Source organism: Hypanus sabinus, unplaced genomic scaffold (assembly GCF_030144855.1).
Source record: "Hypanus sabinus isolate sHypSab1 unplaced genomic scaffold, sHypSab1.hap1 scaffold_603, whole genome shotgun sequence".
NCBI lineage: Eukaryota > Metazoa > Chordata > Chondrichthyes > Myliobatiformes > Dasyatidae > Hypanus > Hypanus sabinus.
The window spans coordinates 183,524-205,835 of record NW_026781459.1 but is presented as its reverse complement, the minus strand read 5'-3'; the positions used below and the strand labels follow the sequence as shown (position 1 = coordinate 205,835).

At 46.7% G+C, this 22,312-nt stretch overlaps 1 protein-coding gene across 1 annotated transcript in view; it reads right to left on the bottom strand.

The window, feature by feature from the left end:
* Positions 1 to 12,980, bottom strand: part of LOC132389566 (NACHT, LRR and PYD domains-containing protein 12-like) — a 42,543-nt gene extending 29,563 nt beyond the window's left edge. Inside the window, exons 1-3 of the mRNA XM_059962043.1 lie at positions 12,838 to 12,980; positions 7,293 to 7,382; positions 5,303 to 5,388 (exon numbers count right to left, since the gene is read on the bottom strand). Coding sequence (XP_059818026.1) covers positions 5,303 to 5,388; positions 7,293 to 7,373 — 167 coding nt within the window. The 5' untranslated portion in view covers positions 7,374 to 7,382; positions 12,838 to 12,980. The remainder of the gene's footprint in view (positions 1 to 5,302; positions 5,389 to 7,292; positions 7,383 to 12,837) is intronic.
* Between the last annotated feature and the right edge of the window lie 9,332 nt (positions 12,981 to 22,312).

The following is a 22,312-nucleotide window of genomic DNA, read 5'->3' as shown; positions in this document are numbered from 1 at the left end:
ACTCAATAAATTCAAAACGGAGATAGACATTTTCCTGGATAAAAATGGCATTAGGGGATACGGTGAGCGAGCAGGTAAGTGGACATGAGGCTAGGTTTAGATCAGCCATGTGATCTCCTGGACCAGTTTTCGATAGGCTGGATGAGTCGGAGAGGAATTTTCCAGATTTTTTCTCCTCAATTGGCAAATCGTTTTTTTTCCCGGGTGATCACATGGGTTTGGGCGGGATGAACAATAAAATAAAATGGGCGGCATGGTGTCCTGTTGGTTGGCACTGTTGCCTTGTGGGATTCGGTGAAAAATAAGAGTTAAGATTGGATCAGCCATGATCTTGTTGAATGGCGGAGCAGGCTTGAGGGGCCGATTGGCCTACTCCTGCTCCTATCTCTTATGTTCTTATGTTCTTATGAGAGTTCCAGTCTGTATGTGGACTGTTAAAATCAAATTATAACAAATTACGTTTTTTGCAATATTCTCTGACATCTACTAATTTGTTCTTCTAAATCCCACAGACTCTTGAGCAGTCTATAAAATAGACCCATTAACATGTTCAAACAAATTTTATTTCTCCGATCTACCCATAAAGACTCACTAGATGAGTTCTCCCATCTGCCCTTACTGCACACTGCCGTGACATTTTCCCTGAGTGAAACCAGCCCTACCCCTTTAATCCCTCACGCTGTCAACTCTGAAACAACAGAATCCCAGAATATTGAGCTGCCAGTTCTCTGCAAGCCACTTTCAATACTGATGACAATATCATAATGCCATGTGTTGATCCATGCCCAAGCTCATCTGCCTTTTCTTCAATACAATACATTGTGGGAATTTTTTTTGTGTTTCAATCGATTTCAGGAGAGTGAGGAAATGGTGGGTGCTGTCGTCACACAGATTTACAAGGGATTTCAGCCACCCCAGAAAAACAGGAGTTGTATTCTGTGAATGCTTCAGAGATGGGGTCATTTTTGCCGCAGTTGAAAGTTTTCACATCCCTTAAAAGGCTAACAATTATACCAGTGCCCAGGAAGAGCAGTGTGAGTTGCATTAATGACTATCGTCCATAGCAGTAACAGTTACTGTGATGAAAAGATTGAGGGGTTTGCGATGGCTAGAATTAGCTCTTCTCTCAGCAAGGACCTGGGCCCACTGTAATTTCCCTGTATCCACAATAGGTCACAATGCAATCTCATCAGCTCCTCACGCGGCTTTGGATTACCTTGACAATACGAATACTTACATCAGATTGCTGTTTCTCAACCAGAGCTCAGTGTGTAAAGCAATTATTCCTACAGTTCTGATCAAAAGGCTCGAACCGCTGGGCCTTTCTACCTCCCTCTGCAACGGGATCCTCAATTTCCTCAACAGAAAATCACAATCTGTGCAGTTTGGATATAACGCCTGCACATCACCATCAATACTGGGGCAACTCAAGGATATGTGCTGTGCCCACTGCCCTACTCTCTCTGCACCCATGGCTGTGCAGCTTGGCACAGCTCAAATGCCAGTGACAAATTTGCTATTGTTGGCAGATTTTCAGATGGCGAGGAGAAGGCAAACAGGAGCGAGTATATCACCTGGAGGAGTGGTGTATATCACCTGGATGAGTGTTGTATATCACCTGGATGAGTGTTGTATATCACCTGGATGAGTGTTGTATATCACCTGGATGAGTGTTGTATATCACCTGGATGAGTGGTGTATATCACCTGGATGAGTGTTGTATATCACCTGGATGAGTGTTGTATATCACCTGGAGGAGTGGTGTATATCACCTGGAGGAGTGGTGTATATCACCTGGAGGAGTGGTGTATATCACCTGGATGAGTGTTGTATATCACCTGGATGAGTGGTGTATATCACCTGGATGAGTGTTGTATATCACCTGGATGAGTGTTGTATATCACCTGGATGACTGGTGTATATCACCTGGATGAGTGGTGTATATCACCGGGATGAGTGTTGTATATCACCTGGATGAGTGTTGTATATCACCTGGAGGAGTGGTGTATATCACCTGGAGGAGTGGTGTATATCACCTGGATGAGTGTTGTATATCACCTGGAGGAGTGGTGTATATCACCTGGATGAGTGTTGTATATCACCTGGATGAGTGTTGTATATCACCTGGAGGAGTGGTGTATATCACCTGGAGGAGTGGTGTATATCACCTGGATGAGTGTTGTATATCACCTGGAGGAGTGGTGTATATCACCTGGATGAGTTTTGTATATCACCTGGAGGAGTGGTGTATATCACCTGGAGGAGTGGTGTATATCACCTGGATGAGTGTTGTATATCACCTGGATGAGTGTTGTATATCACCTGGATGAGTGGTGTATATCACCTGGATGAGTGTTGTATATCACCTGGATGAGTGTTGTATATCACCTGGAGGAGTGGTGTATATCACCTGGAGGAGTGGTGTATATCACCTGGAGGAGTGGTGTATATCACCGGGAGGAGTGGTGTATATCACCTGGAGGAGTGGTGTATATCACCTGGAGGAGTGGTGTATATCACCTGGAGGAGAGGTGTATATCACCGGGATGAGTGGTGTATATCACCTGGAGGAGTGGTGTATATCACCTGGAGGAGTGGTGTATATCACCGGGATGAGTGGTGTATATCACCTGGAGGAATGGTGTATATCACCTGGAGGAGTGGTGTATATCACCTGGAGGAGTGGTGTATATCACCGGGAGGAGTGGTGTATATCACCTGGAGGAGTGGTGTATATCACCTGGAGGAGTGGTGTATATCACCTGGAGGAGTGGTGTTGCAGCAACAAACTTGCACTCAACATCGGTCAGATCAATGGTCTAATTGTGGACTTCTGAGTGGGTAAGACGAGGGCACAGACACACACCAATCGTCATTGATCGGTCAGCAGTGGAAAGAGTGAGCAACTTCATGTCCCTCTGTGTCAGCATCTCTGAGGATCTCCAGGGCCCAGCATAACGATGCAGTTACAAAGAATGCACAGCAGCCGTTATATTTCATTCGGAGTTTGACGAGATTTGAGATGTGACCAAAGACTCACAGATTTCTACAGTTGTACCGTAAAAACTGTTTTAACTGGCTGCACATTGCTTGATATGGCGGGATGGGGGAAGTGTTGAAGCTACTGCACAGGATCGAAATACTCTCAGCAATGTTGTCAATTCAGTCAGCTCCATCATGGGCAGTAGCCTCCGTAGCATCCAGGACATTGTCTTGGAGCGATGCCTCAAAACGGCGGCATCAGTCATTAGGGATCTGATTCACCAAGGAGATGCCCCCTTCTCATTGGTATCACCAGGAAGGTGGTACAGGAGATTGAGGGCACACACTCAACTAGTCAGGAAACGCTTCCTTCCCTCTGCCATCTGATTTCTGAATTGACATGGAACCCACGAACCTACTTCACTGAATTCATTGTTACAATACTTAATGAAATTTCAGTAACAGATACTTATTGTAATACAGTTTTTTTCTCTACTATTATATATTGCATTGTACTGCTGCCACAAAGCCAACAACGTTCACGGTGTATGCCTGTGATATGACACATCCTCCTGATGACTCTACGGGGATTAATCCCGATTGGGCCTATCAGGCTGAAGATCCACTTCCCGTGTACTTCTCTATTTCCCAATAACAAACTGTGCAGACAGACGGACAAAGATCACATCCTCATCCCTGGGACTCAATCACAGCCGTCATGGGGCAGTAATGCCGCTGCTCCACTTGTCAGTGATGGGAAACCATCTTTCTCATTTCACTTTCCAGAGAGCCAGACTCTGAGCATTGCCGGTTTGGGGCTGTGTTCACAAGGATACCCGAGGCTTTTTGAAACAGACTCGCTCCACTGCCCTGAGAGGACACTTGCAGTGTGGACGGTCCTGCAGCAGCCCCGGGGTCATCAGCTCCTGGACTCAGACGCTGGGCCTTGGGCAACAGCATAGCTCCGCAAAGTCTCTCCCATAACTTTCATGGTTAGTTTCTCCCCAGAGCAGTGAAAGTATGCTGTGCAAGAATGTTGTTGGTCAGTTATCAAACTGGAACAATGTGACACTTACTGCTCTGGGAGAGAGAACAGTTAATTCACTGAATTAAAACTATATAGTTCAGTACAATGTAGCAAGACATTTGGCAGAGTCCCACCTGGGAGATTAGTCAAGAAGGTTTGGCATTCAGAATGAGGTGGTAAATTGATTTGGACATTGGTTTTGTGGCAGAAGCCAGTAAGTGGTGGAAGATGGTTTGACTCTCTGACTGGAGACCAGTGACTCGTGGGGTGCAGTGGGGGTCGGTGCTAGGTTCATTGTTGCTTAACATCTCGCTCAACGTTCTGGATGATTTAATTACTTCAATACTTGTTTTTTGTTCAACAGTAGGTTATTTGCCGTGGTCCGTACTTGTTAACTTAGTTTACAGTAACTCTGTAGTCGGAGCTTTTCTTGTGCACAGACCAGGCAGAAATTGGCCACTCAGCCCATCGAGCCTGCTGCCCCACACAGTGAAATAATGGTGGTCGCTTTGCAATGCCGCCTGTCGCTTTCTGTAACTGGTCACCACCCCACCCACAATGTTTGTTATGTATCGAGACCTTGAACAGAATCAACGTCTTTTCTTTTAAAGGACGTTGAGGAAATCAGCTCGAAACACCAACAATAAACACAGTCATGAGAAAAACGACATGCATTCATCTGAAGTCACAAGTTTTGGAAACAGAAGCCGTGTTGACTAAACATCTTTTTGCACACTTGCTTTGGAATTGTAACCCCTGATGCAGGAACTGTTTTTAACCTGGACATGAATTGTGGAGAATCTCAACCATGCAGACAGGATAATGCAAGAACACAACTACCACGACCGCCAGAAGAGACAAAATAGAGCGAATAACTTCCTCCAATACACACAAAATGCCGGAAGAGCTCAGCAGGGCAGGCAGCATCTGGGAAAGGAGTCTTGCCGAAGGGTTTCGGCCCAAAACGTCATCTGTTCACTCTCTTCCTAGATGCTGTCTGGCCTGCTGAGTTACTCCAACATTTTGTGTGTGTTGCTCTAGCATCTGCAAATGTTCTCTTGTTTGCAAGCAACTTCTTGGTCACTGATCCAAAACACGGGTAACGTGTCAACTGGAAGTAAAGATCAGAAATAAAGAACAGAAGCTGCATTCACCTTAATTCACTAAGAATGTTCAGTCTCCCTGTGGGTATATTTTCAAGTTGTTTCCTTCTAACTTTACACCAGACCATCAGAGGAGGGTCATTTAGTAACTATGGGGGAGGAGCCGGTGTTGCTGCTCCGTGAGACTCACAGTGCAATTTTCTGTGTGCAAGCTGCTGCCTGTCTGCAGGGCAAATTCTGACACGCAGGCATTCCTCGGAGCAGGGAGCGGCTTTTCTGTTTAAAACAAATAAACTACTTCAACATTTCGCGCTCACGTTCAACTGTGAACAAAGTTAATTTAACACTGAATTTAAATATTTCTGTAACAGGAAAAAACATTAAAACACCGACGATATAGAAAAGAAAGTTCACCAGTGTCTGCAATCTGAATGTCTACTTATTACAATTGCTATTAGACGTTGAGAGTTTCCAGTAGTTTATTTTACTTCAAACACCCAATATCTGTAGTTTTAATAAATATATATATATATATATATATATATATATTTGCAATTTAATTAAATGAATCGATCTGTGGCATAGTCCACGACGATGTTCCGAATGCCAATATCTTACAGTAGTTCTGTATTCTCAATAGTTTTTCCTGTGTATGTGAGTGAGTGTGTGTCAGGGAGGGCGAAGAGGGAGAGAGACTCTTTCGCTGCCCTGTGGGGACATTTCGCATATCACTGCAGAAAGGTTTTACTGCAGAGTCTCAGTAGAAACGAACTGGAGAATGTTTGTAGTTGAAGGTAATTGTTTCTTTTAATCCATTTGGTCAATAATTAATTTGTTAATTTAAAGATTTCAGAGTTCCCTTCTCCCACTGACTTCCCTCCTGAGCCCGACAAAAGCCAAACCCGATTGTAAATGCTCCCTGGTTCTGAAGAATCGGAGACAACACTTACTGTGATGTTGAAACCGGACGGAGTTCAGTGAGGTGCCGGGTGAACGGTGTGCTCACCATATACAGAGATGTCAGTCTGAGCCGCTACACCCGAGGTTATTCGGTTATATAGTGTCTGTCGCTCATTTCAAAACACTCGCTTTCCTTACCGCGCTGTCCTCCCACTTGCCCCCTCCCCGCTCCGCTCTTCTCCCACCCCCCCGTCCACTTTTCCTCCCACCTTCCTTCCCCAAGCTCTCTCCTTCCCCATCCTGCGCTCTGCTCATCCCATGCTCAACTACCCTTCCTCTTTCCCCACACCCTTCCCCGCTCTCTCGTGCCTTCATCCCTCTCCATCTCTCCTTCTTTTTCCTGCCTAGCTGCCGCCTGTCAATCCCTGTCTAACAATGTAGACTGTCATCTAAACGGGAGAATGTTCAAACATCAGAGTGCAGAGGGAATCAGGTGTACTCGGGTCTGACTCCTGGAAGGTTAATCTATAGGTTGAGTCTGTGATAAAGAAGGCAAGTGCAATGTTGTCATTTATTGCAAGGGGAATAGAATATAAAAGCAAGGAGAAAATTCTGAGTCTTTATGAGACATTAATCAGGACATATTTCAAGTGTCATTAACAGTTTTGGGCCCAATATCTCAGGAAGCATGTGTTGTTGTTGTTGAATGACCGCAGGAGGCTCATGAGGATGATTCCAGCAATGAAGGGGTTCACATACAAGGAGCATGATGCAGCTTTGGGTCTGTACTCACTGGAATTTAGAAAAATGCTGGGGAATCTCATTGACACCTACTGACTGTTAAAAGGACTGGCCGGGGTGAATGTGGAGAGGATGCTCCTGTGGTGAAGGTATCCAAATCTAGGGGTTGCAGCCTTAAAATTGAGGGGCGACCGTTTAGAAAAGATTGAAGAAGGATTTGTTTTAGCCAGAGAGTAGTGAATCTGTCACAGACTGTAGTGGAGGACAATCCGTGGGTGTTTAAGGCAAAAGTTGATTGTCTCTTGATCATTCAGAACATCAAAGGATATGGTGAGAATGGTATCGGGTTGAGTGGGATCAGGGATCAGCCATGATGGAATGGTGGAGTTGAATCGATAGGCTGAATTCTGCTCCTGTGTCTCATGGTCTGGTGACTGTCACAAACTGATTTTTTTAAGGAATCATGAAAAGAATGTTTTAGAAACAAATATAGACAATGTGAGTCTGAAGGAAGAAATTATAAAATTCCAGAAACTCACAGCAAGCAGAGCATCAACTGTAATTGGTAGCGAGGTTTCGGAATCAACGGTAGTTTTCTTTATATCAGCTTTCACATTCATTGACCCTCCCTGCAGCAGAAATAGTTAAGCAAACTAATAATGTGAATGTTTTCAAACCCGAATGAGAAGGAAACTTCAAAGCAGTTGGATATGGTTTTAGCAGAATGGCCTAAAGTGCTGCTTTAAGAAGAGCTGCCTATGGTTCTGTGGAATGTGCAGGGCCAAACAGCTGCTTACACCAGACCCTGAGCTTTGAATCTCCCAGAAAAACAACCCGCACCTTTTCCCAGTACTCTTTCAACCTTATTTATTTCTCTTATAGATAGATGACCAAAACAGCAGTCAATACTCCAAATTCAAACTCAGCAATGTCTTATTCCTTTTATTCCACCGCACTCTTTAGTGCGCTATCGTTTACTGTGTAAGACCGACAGAGTGCAACACTTTGCACTTGCTTAGATTAAATTCCATCTGCAATTTTCAGCTCAGTATTTGCAGCTGCGCCAGATCCCACTGTAACCTGCCTCTCTGCCGACTACACCCGATATTGCTGTCATATGCAAATGTGCTTATCAAGTTAAACACGTTATCATAGATGACAAACAGCAACGGCCCAACTACCATTTCTGTGGCTGTCCGCCGGTCATAAACCCCCAATCAGGGAGACAATCATCTACTATCATTGTCAGCCTTCGCCCAAAGCTCCACTGTCTATGCCAATTTACCTCCTTATGTTGAACGTGGAGCAAATAAATTTTCTGCACCAAACTCCCTTTCTGTCCCTTTCTCTCTAATCATATTCCCTCCCGCTGTCTCCCCATTGTGTCCCATCATCTACCCACCTTCTACCTACTCCACTGCCTCACTTTCATCTTAGTTGCTCCCTGTCCACCTCATAGACCTGTTATGAGTGATGAATAGACCTGATGGACAATGGGGTAGAGTTAACCATTCCCCTCCTGAGAAACACAAACAATTACTGTTGCTATGCTGACCATGAGAAAGAGAGATGGAAAAACAAGCAGGAACATCAGCGACAGACCAGAGAGAGGGGGAAATTACTGATTACCCATATTGTGACTCCTTTTTGAATTATTTACTGTTTCACTGCAAGGACAATAGTTTGCTCATAAACATTCCTCAGTGGATTGAAGGAGTGGCCTTATTTGATGGACACAGTCATTCAGGAGTGATGGATAGCTGAGTCCCCGTGAGTAGGGATAAAAGATAGGTCTGGAGAGACACCCTCCAGACACGCCAGTGGACACTGACTGAGTGTTGGAACCCACAAGAAAGGTGGGGGCTTCGGAGACCGAACCAGGAGGTCGGTCAGTAAGACTATCAGTGAAAAAGCAGGGTCGGTGGGGACTTGTGTGTGTGTCCACTCATGCCAGAGTGACGAGTCCACCACAGAAGAATGGAGAGGTCAGAATGACCACACCGATATGACGGATTAAGAAAGCAAAGAAAGGCTTGCCTGACTGTAGCTGTTACATCTCGCTCGCTCTCTCTCTCTCTCTCCAACCATTACAATACAACAACTATAACTACATCAGCACTCATGAACTGAACCGAACTTTATCCTTTTCTATGACAATTTATTTACCCCTAGACATCAATAGAGCTTGTTTATTATTGATTATTATTATTATTATTATTCCAACACTTTTAGGTATATTACTGCTAACTGCTTTTATATGTATATTTGCATTAGTGATATTATTTTGCTTATTTTTATTAATAAACACATTCAGTATAGTACCATCAGACTCCAATGAATTCTTCTTTCTCTGCTGATTAGACACCCAGTTACGGGGTACATAACAGACCCTCGCCCTGACTTTTTCCCCTCTCCCTGCTCAACCTTTCTCTCTCTCCACCTCATTCTGCCCCTCACCTTTACCCTTACATCAACAATATTTTAAGGGTTATTGGCAAATTTGGGAAAGATGCATTTTTCATACACTGTGTTGTGTCTTTGTATTAAGGAATGTCACAGTTAGGAATGGCATGAATCTTTTTTTTAAGGTATCATAAAAAAAGTTTTAAAACAACTGCAGATAATGAGAGTTTTAAGTAAAAATAATTAAATTCTGCAAACTCACAGCAAACAGGACAGCAACTGTAACTGGTAATGTAGCTCGTTCAAGCCCGTTGGCAGTGTCGTTTATGACATGTTACAGGTTCCTTGCAAACTATTAACAGTTTAGCATATTTGCATATGCAGAAATAGTTAAACAGAACACTGATGTGACTTTGTTTATGTGATAGAGAGTGAAATGTCAAACCAGTTTGAATTGGTTTCAGCAGAAAGGCTGCTCCCTGTTCTGAGGAATATGCAGGCAGCTGTTTAAACACAAACCCTGAGCTCCGAGTCTCACACAAAAGCAACCTGCACCTTCCAAATCAATCAATGGTATTGCCTCTTCCCTCTTCCTTTCCAGTTCCACTGAAGGGTCTCGGTCCAATAATTTCCCGTTGTATTCAGTTCCATACATACTGCCCGGACCTGCTGAGTTACTCCAGCATTTTGTCTTTCCCTGGTTATGAAATATCCATGACAGGGAGCGTGTGGGCAGTTTAAAACCATGTCAAAACACATCCAGGCTGTTGAGTATTCTTGGGGAATTAAGGTGTGAATTATTCAAGTCTGATATTAATTTCGGATCTTTACTCAATCAAACTTCTGTCTGTGATCAAGGAGTCATGGTTAGAGAGTCATATCGAAACAGAACACAGTACAGGTGCATTGTCTGAGCCATTTAAACCACCTGTTCCCACCCACCTGCACAGTAGCCATATTCCCCCATCCATATTTTCAAAGGTGAAATCGTGCTCGCATGTACCACTCCTGTTGGCAGCTCGTTCCACATTCTCTCGACCCTCTGATTGAAGACTTATCCACTCATGTCCCACTAAAACTTCTCATCTGTCACCCATGATGCATGATCTCTGGTTGTCGTTCCACCTGACTTCAGTGGAAAAGGCCTGCTTGCATTTACCAATCTATACCCATCTTCATGTTGCACTGCTCTGTCAAATCTCCTCTCAATTTTTAGCATTTCAAGGATTAAAGTCCAAAACTATTCAACCTTTCCTTATCACTCAGGGCCTCCAGAAACCTCCTTGAAGTTTTTCCCAGTACACTTTCAAACTTACACCTCTCCTGTAGGTAGGTGACCAGAACTACACACAATACTCTAAATTTGGACTCACCGATGTCATATACAACTTCAAACTAACATCCCTTCTCCTGCAGTCAATAATTTAATTGATGAAGGTCACTATGCCAAAAGCATTTATTAACCACCCTATCTACCTGTGGCGCTGCTTTCAATGAATTATGGACCTTTATTCCCAGATCCTTTTGTTCCACCGCAACGTTAGTGCTCCACTGTTTACTGTGCAAGACCTAACATAGCACAACACTTCGCACTTGCCTGCATTAAATTCCATCTCCCATTTTCAGGTCAGTATTTCCAGCTGTTCCAGATCCCTGTAACCTATGATAGATAATTTCCCTCACTGTGAACGACACCCCTAATCTTGGCGTCACATGTAAATGTGCTTATCAAGTTAAAAACATTACCATCCCAATCATTGATATAGATGACAAACAGCAACGGACCCAACGATTAATGTAGACAATCATCAACCATCATAGTCCACCTTCTCCCAAAATGCCATTATTTACTCCAATTTACTTCCTTACATTGAACGTGATGCAAATGAATTTCCCTGACCAACCTCCCATGCAGGATTGCTAAATGCTTGCAAAAGACCATGTAAACAACATTCGCTTCATTGCCTTTATCTACTTTCCTGGTAATATTCCCAATAACCTCATCAAAAAAAAATTGTGTGTGTTGCCAGGAGTAAACAAAGTCATGCTGACTGTTCCAAGTCAGTCTTGTCTTTTCAAATACTCATATATGCAGTGCTTCTAATACTGATGTCAGAAGCACTGGTCTATAGTTTGCTGGGGGTTTTTTTAAGCCTTTCTTCAACAGCAGGTCTGTATAACCCATGGAGAGCGGGATTTTACATCATATCCCAGGTATAATCTCAACAAAACGCGAGTAATTGTTAATGTCATTTCACTCTTACACCCAATAACTCTTACAATAAATACAATGTACCTTTCACCTCCCTCTCTACCCACTGCACTTAAACTCTCCATTTTAACACACTCAGGATTTCAGTTTCTCCTACAGAAGTGGGTGATCTCACATTTCCCACACTGGACTCCAGTGACCTGTTGTTCCCACTCACCCTTTTTGCCTCCATTACCCCAAAACCTCTCCACAAGAGACCCAGAACATTGAACAGTACAGCACAGTGCTCAGTGTATTCAATTAAGGAATATATATCGTTTCAACAACGAACGGGGAGATAAACCACCATCCATCCGGGTGGGGGGGGGGCGGCTGTGAGCATGCGCAGGGTGATTACTACGTCAGAGCGGAGGGTCTCCCCAGGGAGCAAATTTCAGTGAACGACCCAGCAGACTCGGTGAGGAACAACATACACGCCCCTCATATCTCCATTAACCTATCCCCTTTCACCTCAAATGAATGGCCTCTTATCTTAGAAATTTCAACCCTGGGGAAAATATATCGTCTATCCCTCTCGTAATCGTCTAATCGTCCATCCAGTCTCACCCCAGCCTGCGCCGCTCTGGAGAAAACAACACAAGTTTATCCAGCCTCTCGTTATAGCTCATGCCCTCTAATCCAGGCAGTGTCCTGGTAAACCTCTTCTGCGCCCTGTCCAAAGCCCCGACATCCTTCCGAGAATGGGGGCGACCAGAACTGTATGAAACACTCCAGATTTAACTAGCTTTATAAAGCTACAGCACAACTTCCCGACTTTTGAACTCAGTGCTTCAACTAATAAAGACAACCATGTCATTTGCCTTCTTAACCACCCGATCAATCTGTGCAGTCTCTTTCAGGGAGCGATGAACTTGGAGTCTAAGATCCCTCTGATCATCAACACTGTTCAGAGTTTTGCATTTAACAGTGTACTGTCTCACACATTCGACCTACCGAGCTGCCAAGATGATCATCACTAATCAAATCTCACTGAGATTTCTCAGGTCCTGTTGAATTTATTGCCAAGTGCACAAGTACGGGAAGGTACAGGTACAGAGAAACACTGACGTGGCAGCATCACAGGCAAGTACATTCAGATAACACACAGAACAGCAATTATACAATTCTCTGTCAGTAACAAGATAGAAACATGTTTTACTTCATCCTGCTAATAGGACCAGAACAACAGGGGCTGAGCGGCGGCTCATCTCAGACGGTTCGGTGTGAAGGTCTCACAACCCGGACTGACCCCGGCAGATTCTGTGAAGGAAGCGAGGCGAGGCCGCCAGTTCTGGAAAGTTCACCCCCTCCCCCTTCAGGTTTCACCGATCACCTTGTGGTTCTCTCCCTTCCCCACCCCCACCTTTTATTCTCCAGTCCTGCCGTTTGAATTCGGGACCTCCCCGCTCCGGACCTGCTTCAATACTCACCGAAAGGAAACTGTTGTCGTCGCCCCGCAGTGAATAATCCGTCCCTGGCTCCCCAAGGGGCGAGGGTGAGGACCCCCTCCCGATCCCGATCCCACCGCCGACCCGCTTCAACAAAGAACGAAAAACAACACCGCCCTTCCCGGACTGAGCATGCGCGATGTCGCCAGCGCGTCACCAGGTAAGTGGGCGGGGCCTCTGAACCCGCCTGTCCAGGTAGAGCCATTGTCTCAGATTGCTCCTGCCCCACCGAACTCATTTCTGCATACCTTGACCCTGTCTTATCTCCCCTTGTTCAATCCCTTCCCATGTATTTTCGTGACACTTCTCACGCTTTGAATTTTTTCAATGAAAAATTTTTCGCTCTCACCGCCTTATTTTCACCATGGACGTTCAGCCCTCATATACCTCCATCCCCCACCTGGAAGGTCTCAAAGTTCTCAGCTTCTTTTTGGATTCCAGTCCTAACCAATTCCCCTCTACCACCACTCTCCTCTGCCCAGCGGAATTAGTTCTTACTCTCAATCATTTATCCTTTGGCTCCTCGCACTTCTTCCGAACCAAGGGTGTAGCCATGGGCACCCGCACGGGTCCCAGTTATGCCAGCCTTTTTGTTGGGTGTATGGAACAGCCCATGTTCCAAGCCTATACGAGTATCCATCTCCCTCTTTTCCTTCGCTACATCGACGACTGCATTGGCGCTGCCTCCTGCACGCATGCTGAGCTCGTTGACTTTACTAACTTTGCCTCCAACTTTCACCCTCCCCTCAAATTTACCTGATCCATTTTCGAAACCTCCCTCCCCTTTTTTAATCTTTCAGTCACCATCTGTGGAGACGGCCTATCTACTGATATCTACTATAAGCCTACAGACTCTCACAGCTACCTGGACTATTCCTCTTCCCACACTGTCTCTAGCAAAAATGCAATCCCTTTCTCGCAATTCCTCCGTCTCCGTCGCATCTGCTCTCAGGATGAGGCTTTTCATTCCAGGACGAAGGAGATGTCTTCCTTTTTTAAACAAAGGGGCTTCCCTTCCTCCACTATTAACTCTGCTTTCAAACACATCTCTCCTATTTCCAACTCCCATGCCCTCACCCCATCCGCTCGCCACCCCACTCGGGATAGGGTTCCCCTTGTCCTCACCTACCACCCCACCAGCCTCCAGGTCCAACGTATAATTCTCCGTAACTTCCGCCACCTCCAATGGGATCCCACTACCAAACACATCTTTCCCTCCCCCCTCTTTCTGCTTTCCGCGTAGATCGCTCCCGACGTGACTCCCTTGTCCCCCCATCCCTTCCCACCGATATCCCTCCTGTCACTTATCCTTGCAAGCGGAACAACTTGGAAAGATCCAAGATGGCGGCGCGACGCAGCTTGCAGCGGCCACTCCGGAGCTGATTATCGGTTATTTGTGAAGTGGGGTGCCGTGCGCAACCATAATCGATTGAAAACGGGCGTGGACGCGCAGAGAAACACCGGGAAATCCCAGGAAGACCTTCTTCGTTGCTGCTGTTGCTGTGAGGTCCAACACTCTGTTGGGAAGAACAGGCCCCCAGTCCTCGGGGTCGCATTGGCGGGGCCGTCTTGATACACTCGGCAGAGGATGGTGCTCGGAGAAGCTGTGCCGGAGGGGATGGTCTTTGGCTCGGAGGTTCGACGGACTCGGCGCATTCGGTGTGTGCTGCGTCTGCGAGACTGAGTCGGGCAGCGTCGTGGAAGTCCATAGCGGGGGTATTCCCTTCTGCCGCCGGCGTGGGATGGCGAGTCTGTCGGGACCTTGGGGACTCGTGGAAACTGTGTGGTGATTTCTTTTGAATTTACAGTCCTTTAACATCTTGGACTATTTTTACTGTGCCTATAGTCTGTTTTTTTTTAATCAATTATGCTATTGTTTGCACTGTTGTAACTACATGTTGTAACTATGTGGTTTTGTGCAGGTCTTGTAGCTTTAGTTTTTGGTCTTGTTTTGTCTGGTGGATTTGGAGCTCCTTTCCGGGGAACGCGCTAAGATGGCAGCCTGATATTAACACGCAGCAGCCTCTCCGGACTCTGGATTGGGGATTGCCAAACGTTAAGTGGATTTTCTGGTGTACTCTGTTTTGTCCTGTGCTTTTGTGATATCATTCTGGAGAACATTGTCTCATTTTTTAACTCATTGCATTTGTGGTTTCTAAATGACAATAAACAATCTGAATCTGAAGTGTGTTACGAAGGTGAAGCAACTCTAAGGGGCCGAAGGGTACAAAGTCGCCCACTCCTTTCTGAAGTAGATCTCACGGTCACCTCCTGTACCTAATAGTGTGGCCGCTGAGTGTATGTCCGTGGTCTTCTGCAGCTGTAAGCCGCCCAGTTCAGTCTTCGACATGTTACACGTTCAGTGATGCCTCTCTGCACGCTATTGTTGCAGCGTGGTTATTTGAGATACTGTCGTCTTCCTGACATATAGATTCAGTCTGGCCTTTTCCCTTCGATCTCTCTCATTCATAAGGAGTCTTTGCTCACGGACCTGCCGCAGCCTTACTTCCTTTCTGTGCTGTTCTCCGCAAACTGAAACTGTTGAAGGCGACAATCCCAGGAAATCCGCAGTTTCTGCGACATTATAAACTGCGCCGTCTGGCATTAACAACCATTCCACGTTCTAAGTCACTGAGATCACATTTCATCCACATTCTGATGTGTTTGAGAGACCGAACGTACCCTGTTCCAAGGACTAGGAGAAGGAGAGACCCGCTGATGAAGCTCTGAGTTTAGTTAATGATTATCACCAGGAGCTGACTGAACATTAACCTGGGTGTGTCCATTACTTACAGAACCCGTAACACAGCCTCACTGGGACAGTGTGGTAACAGAACCTGGAGCCCCGGTACAAGGTAAGAAGCGCTATATACTGAAATATAAACATCATAAAGGCAGTTAGCCACTTCTGTGAACACTTAAATGAGACAGAGAACGTATTGGTGGATTGAACAGTGGAACTGTAGGTGAATCGCTTTTGAAAGAAATAATAATTCCCTTCGACTAATAAGAACAACTTCCTGTGCATGCCCGGCGGGAAACTGGTGTAGTTGGAAGTGTTAATGGAAACGTCGCACTTTCAATGCAGTTGCGAATGAACAGCAAAGGCTAGGAAGGAGCTAGCTTCCAGATGTTCGGAACTGTCCCCGGGCTACAGTTTCCAGCAGGAGGCCGGCCTCTCCACAGCCGGGGCTTTACTGATCGCTGACTGACGGAACCGAGGATTCGCTTTGTTTATTCCTTCGCTGGCGGGATCGACACTGTTACGAATGTGCCACAACTCTGAGGGGCCGAAGGGTACAAAGTCGCCCCCTCCTTTTTGAGAATCGCAAGATCGCTATTAATTCGGGTCTGGGACCCAGGAAATGAGAGAGAATCCTCAAGGTTTTGGAATGTGTCCTGGCCTCAGCGAGACAAAGCCACGGATAACGGCCATTGTCTCTGGGAGACGGAATTGTGTATTGAGTAAGGTACTATTCATTGAAGCCCTCAGGGAATGACCAGAGTGGGCTGGTTGAGGGATTGCATCATCCCAACCTGATTGACATCTGAGACCCCGTGAGTGAGGATAAAAGAGGGTGTGGGGAACAACCCCTTCAGACGCACCAGGAGAAACGCTAGGAATCCCGTGACTGCGTTTAATAGCGACAGCCGGTGGGGGGTTCGTGTTCGTCCTTTCCCTTGCCTGGGATTGGCGGCCTTACCACGGAAGAACGAGAGGCCACAAGTGAACGGCCACACCAACGGGACTCCCGAAGGATCGAAATCATAAAGGTTGTAAACCCGTAGCGGTAACTATTCCATTCTATTCGTATTTCTCTCTCTCTCCAACAAAGTGCAACACAGCGACAACCAAAAGACGGCAGCTTGTGGAACTTCAGTGAACTGTATATTTCCATTGGACAATTCGTTATCCCCGAGACAACGATAGAGCTTATTTCTTATTGATTATTAATATACCCGCACTTTTAGATTTAGTATTGACGACGTATATTATCTGTATATTTGCATTGATATTATTTTTGTGTATTTTTACTAATAAATACTGTTAAAAATAGTATCGTCAGACTTCAACAGACATCTCTATCTTTGCTGGTAAGTGACCCAGTTACGGGGTTCGTAACAAGTGCTACACCTGCCCTTACACTTCCTCCCTCACCACCACTCAGGGCCCCAGACAGTCCTTCCAGGTGAGGCGACACTTCACCTGTGAGTTGGCTGGTGTGGTATACTGCGTCCGGTGCTCCCGGTGTGGCCTTTTATATTTTGGTGAGACCCGACGCAGACCGGGAGACCGTTTCGTGGAGACCGTTTCGTCCGCCAGAAAAAGCAGGATCTCCCAGTGGCAGCACATTTTAATTCCATGTCCCATTCCCATTCTGAAATGTCTATCCATGGCCTCTACTGACAAGATGAAGCCACACTCAGGTTGAAGGAACAACACCTTATAGCAGGCTGGGTAGCCCCCAACCTGATGGCATGAACATTGACTTCTCTAACTTCTGTTAATGCCCCTCCTCCCCTTCTTACCCCATCCCTGACATAATTAGTTTTTTTTGCCACCCTCCTCCTTTTTTTCTCTCTTTCTGCCCGTCACTCTGCCTGTTCTCCAACTCCCTCTGGTGCCCCCTCCCCCTTTCTTTCTCCCGAGGCCTCCCGTCCCCTGATCCTTTCCCTTCTCCAGCTCTGTATCACTTTCGCCAATCACCTTTCGAGCTCTTGGCTTCTCCCCACCCCCCCCCCCCCCGGTCTTCTCCTATCATTTCGCATTTTCCCCTCCCCTCGTACTTTCAAATCTCCTACTATCTTTCCTTTCCGTTAGTCCTGACGAAGGGTCTCGGCCCGAAACGTCGACAGAGCTTCTCCCTGTAGATGCTGCCTGGCCTGCTGTGTTCCGCCGGCATTTTGTGTGTGTGCTGCAGATGCTGCGGATCCGCGGTAAAACGGGATCACGTGACGGGTGGAGGGTCTCCCACGTGACCCGGTGACTCCACTCCTCGCCCCTCACACGCTGCCCGACCTCCCCACCGCATTTCCCACATTATTCCCTATTTACACCGGGTACATGTTTAACATTTTCCCTCCGTATATTCCCGTCCCATCCCTCCACCTCCCTGGGTTAGGGGCTTCGGGTTCGAATCCCATTCCGATCCGACTAACATTTTAGATCCAAACCAGAATTGTGCAGGTTTCATGTAAATCAGTCGATGTTTATAAACACTAATTTGTATTCACATTCCTCCGACCTCACTGGACAGGAACACTGAAACATCAAGTGAGAAACAACAGTAAGTGGCCATTCAGTCCCTCTAACTATCAACAAGATGGCGGCTGCTCTCCCATCTCAGACACATGTTTCTGTCCGATCCTAATTTCCTCAATCCCTTCGGTCTCCACACATGAGTCAGCCTCTGTTTTACGTGGGGACGATCACCGAGTCTTCACCACCCTCTGAGGTGGGATTTACAGACATTCACCACCCTCGGAGTGGAGGCATTTCCCCTCATCTCAGTCCCGGACAGACCACTCCTTTTTTCAGAGACTGTGATCCCTGGTTCAGCCGGTAATGATGTTGTGCATTTCAATGTGTCTCAATCCTCGATTCTCTAAATGAAAGGGTTATCACATTTGATCTTTATTCATATGGTGACCCCACCACCTCAGGGATCAGTCTGGTGAATCTGCATTGCACTCCCTGTAACAAATACTCTCTAACTTCTTTGTTAATCCTTTTTGGAATTAATTACCATCTTCTGCAGCTCCGTGTTGCCCCAAACACTCACCTCCCACCCCTGTCACTATTTCCACCTTCCCACCTCCCCCTCACCTGGATCCACCTCTCACTCCCCAGCTCTTGCCCCATCCCCACCCCTCACCTCTTTTCTCTAACTATTTCCCGTCCACTCTCAGTCCAGAGGGAGGGTCTCAACCCGAAATGTTGACGGTCCATTTCCCTCCACAGATGCTGCCCGACCCACTGAGTTCCTCCGGCAGTTTGTTCTTCGGTCTGTATAACCCGTGTTAGTCTGGGGAGCGGGATTTTACACCAAATTCCAGGTACAATCTCAACAAAGCACAAATAATTGTCACTTTGCCCGGCCCATCGGCCCCTCTTGCAGTTCAACAGTCTGCATCAAACCGACGGGCCGAACGGTCTCCTCCTACCTCTCAGCGATACATCTGACTCCGGCCGCAGGAGACGCTTCACAAACGCCCCCAACTTCCCTCGGAGGGAAATGGAAATAAATCAGAAAGCGGACATTTACTTTGAGGTTTTCTCCGCTCTGAGGAGGCGGTCGGCGCTTGAGCGGGAGACGAACTCGGCGGGGTAACGCCCACTCGGCTTGTCCGCCTCCGGGACTGGTTGTAACCAGTGATTGACATCGCTTAGCACCAATAGGAATAGCGTAGCTCCTGAATCCTCTGTTGACAGCGGTGGGGGAGGGGCTGGTCACGTGATTATTAGCCCAGCCGTTAAACCGATAAAGCTCGAGCACAGCAGCGCGTGGGTGACGTAAGACACCGCGCACGTGAGGGCAAATCCCGGTGTGGGGAGCCCATGTGTGACGTCATGTGCGTGCGGGGGGGGGGGAGCTGTGTGACGTCACCTGTGGGAGAGCGCTGGCATTTAAAAGCACCTTAACGGACTTTTCAGTGGGACAACATTAATCACGGGTTTCATCACTGAATCCAGGGTTGTGGGATGTAAAGTCCCCTGTTATGTGTCCGGCTGTGCCGTGTTGTTGGTGGAGTGGGCAGCGTGGTGTTTGTCTCGATTCGGTTCACAACACCAGAATTGCCAGCGGGGTCCACACACATATTAGTCAACAGAATACACTGTGTGTATTCTCAAGTGAGGAGTCTGTGTGGAGATGCAGCTTCCCTGGAGGTGGACGAAAGAGGACACACCAACAGGAGGAACCAGCTGCGGGAAGACATGATTTTTCAGGTCTGATGACGAGCTGAATGTACCAAAACCTTCAGACTGAATCAGAAAACCATTCTGAGGGTATTTGAAATGTCTGAATCAAGGAGATGTGATCCTATGTCTCCATCAGACCCTCAGTGAGATGGTTCCAGTTATAACGTGCAGGGATGAAAGCACAGTGTTTGGGGTCTGATTTAATCACTGATTCTGACACAGTGAGAGGGTTAGTTTTGCTGTAAGGAAGCAACATTAGTGCAAGAAGACACAGGAACTTCATCAGTTGCCAGTTGTTTAGCAGAAGTGACCAATCTCTATGCTACTTTGACAGAAACAGATATTCCCAGAGGTGAGAAAGGGGTGCAGTCTGGTTTATTTGAGGTTGGAGAGGGGTGTGGAGTTTTGAAATCAATGCCTCGTGGTGCCACCATTGTTAATTTACCATGTCCGGAGTGGTGGATCACACAGCACGGAAACAGGCCTTTGGCCGACCATACCTGTTCTGACCATCCACTCACTGTCTACACTGGTCCCATTTATCAGCACTTGGTTCACAGCCGACTGTATCTCGGCAGTTTCAATGCTCATCCTCTTCGTAAATGTTGTGAAGCGACCTGCCTCCACCACCACCTCGGGCAGTGAGTTCCAGATTTCAGCTACCCTGGTGACACCGGCTCCTCCGCTGTTGTGCGGGGTAGGGTTGTTTCCTTTGGGGGGGGGGGGGGCTCGATGTTATTGTTCCCTTTTGTCCAGAGGGGTGGGGTTTGTAGATTGATGATCGGGATGCCGTTCTTTTTTTAAGCTGGGGTTGGGGGTGGGAGTTTGATTTTTCTCTCTAAACGACTTTCATGCTCTTTCTTTGTTTTTTGGCTCTCTGGAGCAGGAAAAAAAACTCAGCGTGTGTCGGGGTGATGACTTCTTCTCTATACGCTGCCTCGTTATTATTTGGGGTTCGGCCGATCAATGTAGTGCCGTCAGCAAATTTAATTAGCTGATTGGAACCCGCCACTGCAGCCCCACAGTGCTCTATGTACTGATTGCAAAGCTACGAAATTGCTTGTGAATAGCCTCCCCTCCCCCAACTCCACTCTTTCTGCGTCAACAGCAGACTGGGACATCTCACATCTCGCTCCCTCCGCCAGGACATTAAACTGTGAACAACTGTGATCAGGGGCTGCTCTCTGGGGTACTCCAAACGCTACCCCCTTCCAGTCTGAAAACGACCCACTCATCCAGCCACACACTACCGGCAGTTTATCGATCTCCAACGAAAAAGCCTAATCACCTTCTCCCGATGTTCAATACCATTGCCGACTGAGTTTACCAGCGTCAAATGCCGGGAGGGACATAATAATCAGAAAGTCTCTAGTCACAGCCGTGTAAATAAAATGTGATCTCAGTGGGTGTGTGGCGCATGCTCAGAATGCGAATGAGACAGACAAACTGAGGCAAGTCACAGACCGATGAAGGGGAGGAATGATCCATTTTGATACAGAGAGGGAAGCAGAGAGTTTGATGCTGTGCCTGATGCCGGAACTGTGGCCAGTTTAAAGATGAAATCTTGTTCCTCTAAATTGTTTAGTGATGTGACAGTGTTTTAATCAGAAGGCATCATGGAAACTAAAATTATTTCAGTTGAAATGTTGTCCGTCACCCACTGACTTACTTTGTAAATGTTTAGCAGTGTAGGAAGTCAAAGGATTTGTGTATGGGAATCACAAACACAACAGCTTGTTAGTTCCGCTGTATCTGTCAGTTCACCAGTGCTTGAATGCCGCCGATGCTTGGATGTGGAGGCGGAGATGCTGGAGAAGATAACGACCCACAAGCTACAAGCTACAAGGAGAGCTCGAACACATGTCCATGTCCGTGATCTGATTGGATACATCGCCATGACGTCGCTAGCAGTGTGACGTCATTCACTGGCTCTCATTTTGGAAGGGATTCAGTCGGCCATCGCAGATACACCAGCAGCTTCTCTCTGGGAAGTGGCCGTTCACTTGCTCCGTGTGTGGGAAGAGACTCATTCAGATAACCCACCTTGTGATGCTCCGGTGAGTTCACAATAAATAGAGGCCACATTTCTGTCCGGAGTGAACAAAGAGTTTTACTCAATCATCCCAGCTGCTGCAACACCAGCAACTTCACATCAGGGAGGAAGTTCAAATCAGCTCCGTGTTAAATGTTTAACCATCACGGTGACTGAAGGCAGCTGCAGGTTCATGAGGGACTGTTACTGTCAGATTCTGCAGTTCTTGCGGCTGCTCATCGCACCCAGGGCTGAACCCTGGTCACTGAGCATTGGAGGAGTCTGTTCTGCTGATGTTAGCCTTAAACTAGACTGGTGTTTAATATTGTGGAGCTGTGATATATAAATCACCTCTGTATCAAATTCCGTGTCTCACTGGAGAGGCCACTCGGCCCATCTTGACCCTGCCCATGTTTCTGTTCCATATCAGTATATGAAAATATATCCCTGCCGTTCCCCTCTTGCTCTCCCTGAGATGACAGGTTGCAACTAGTCACCTCTCT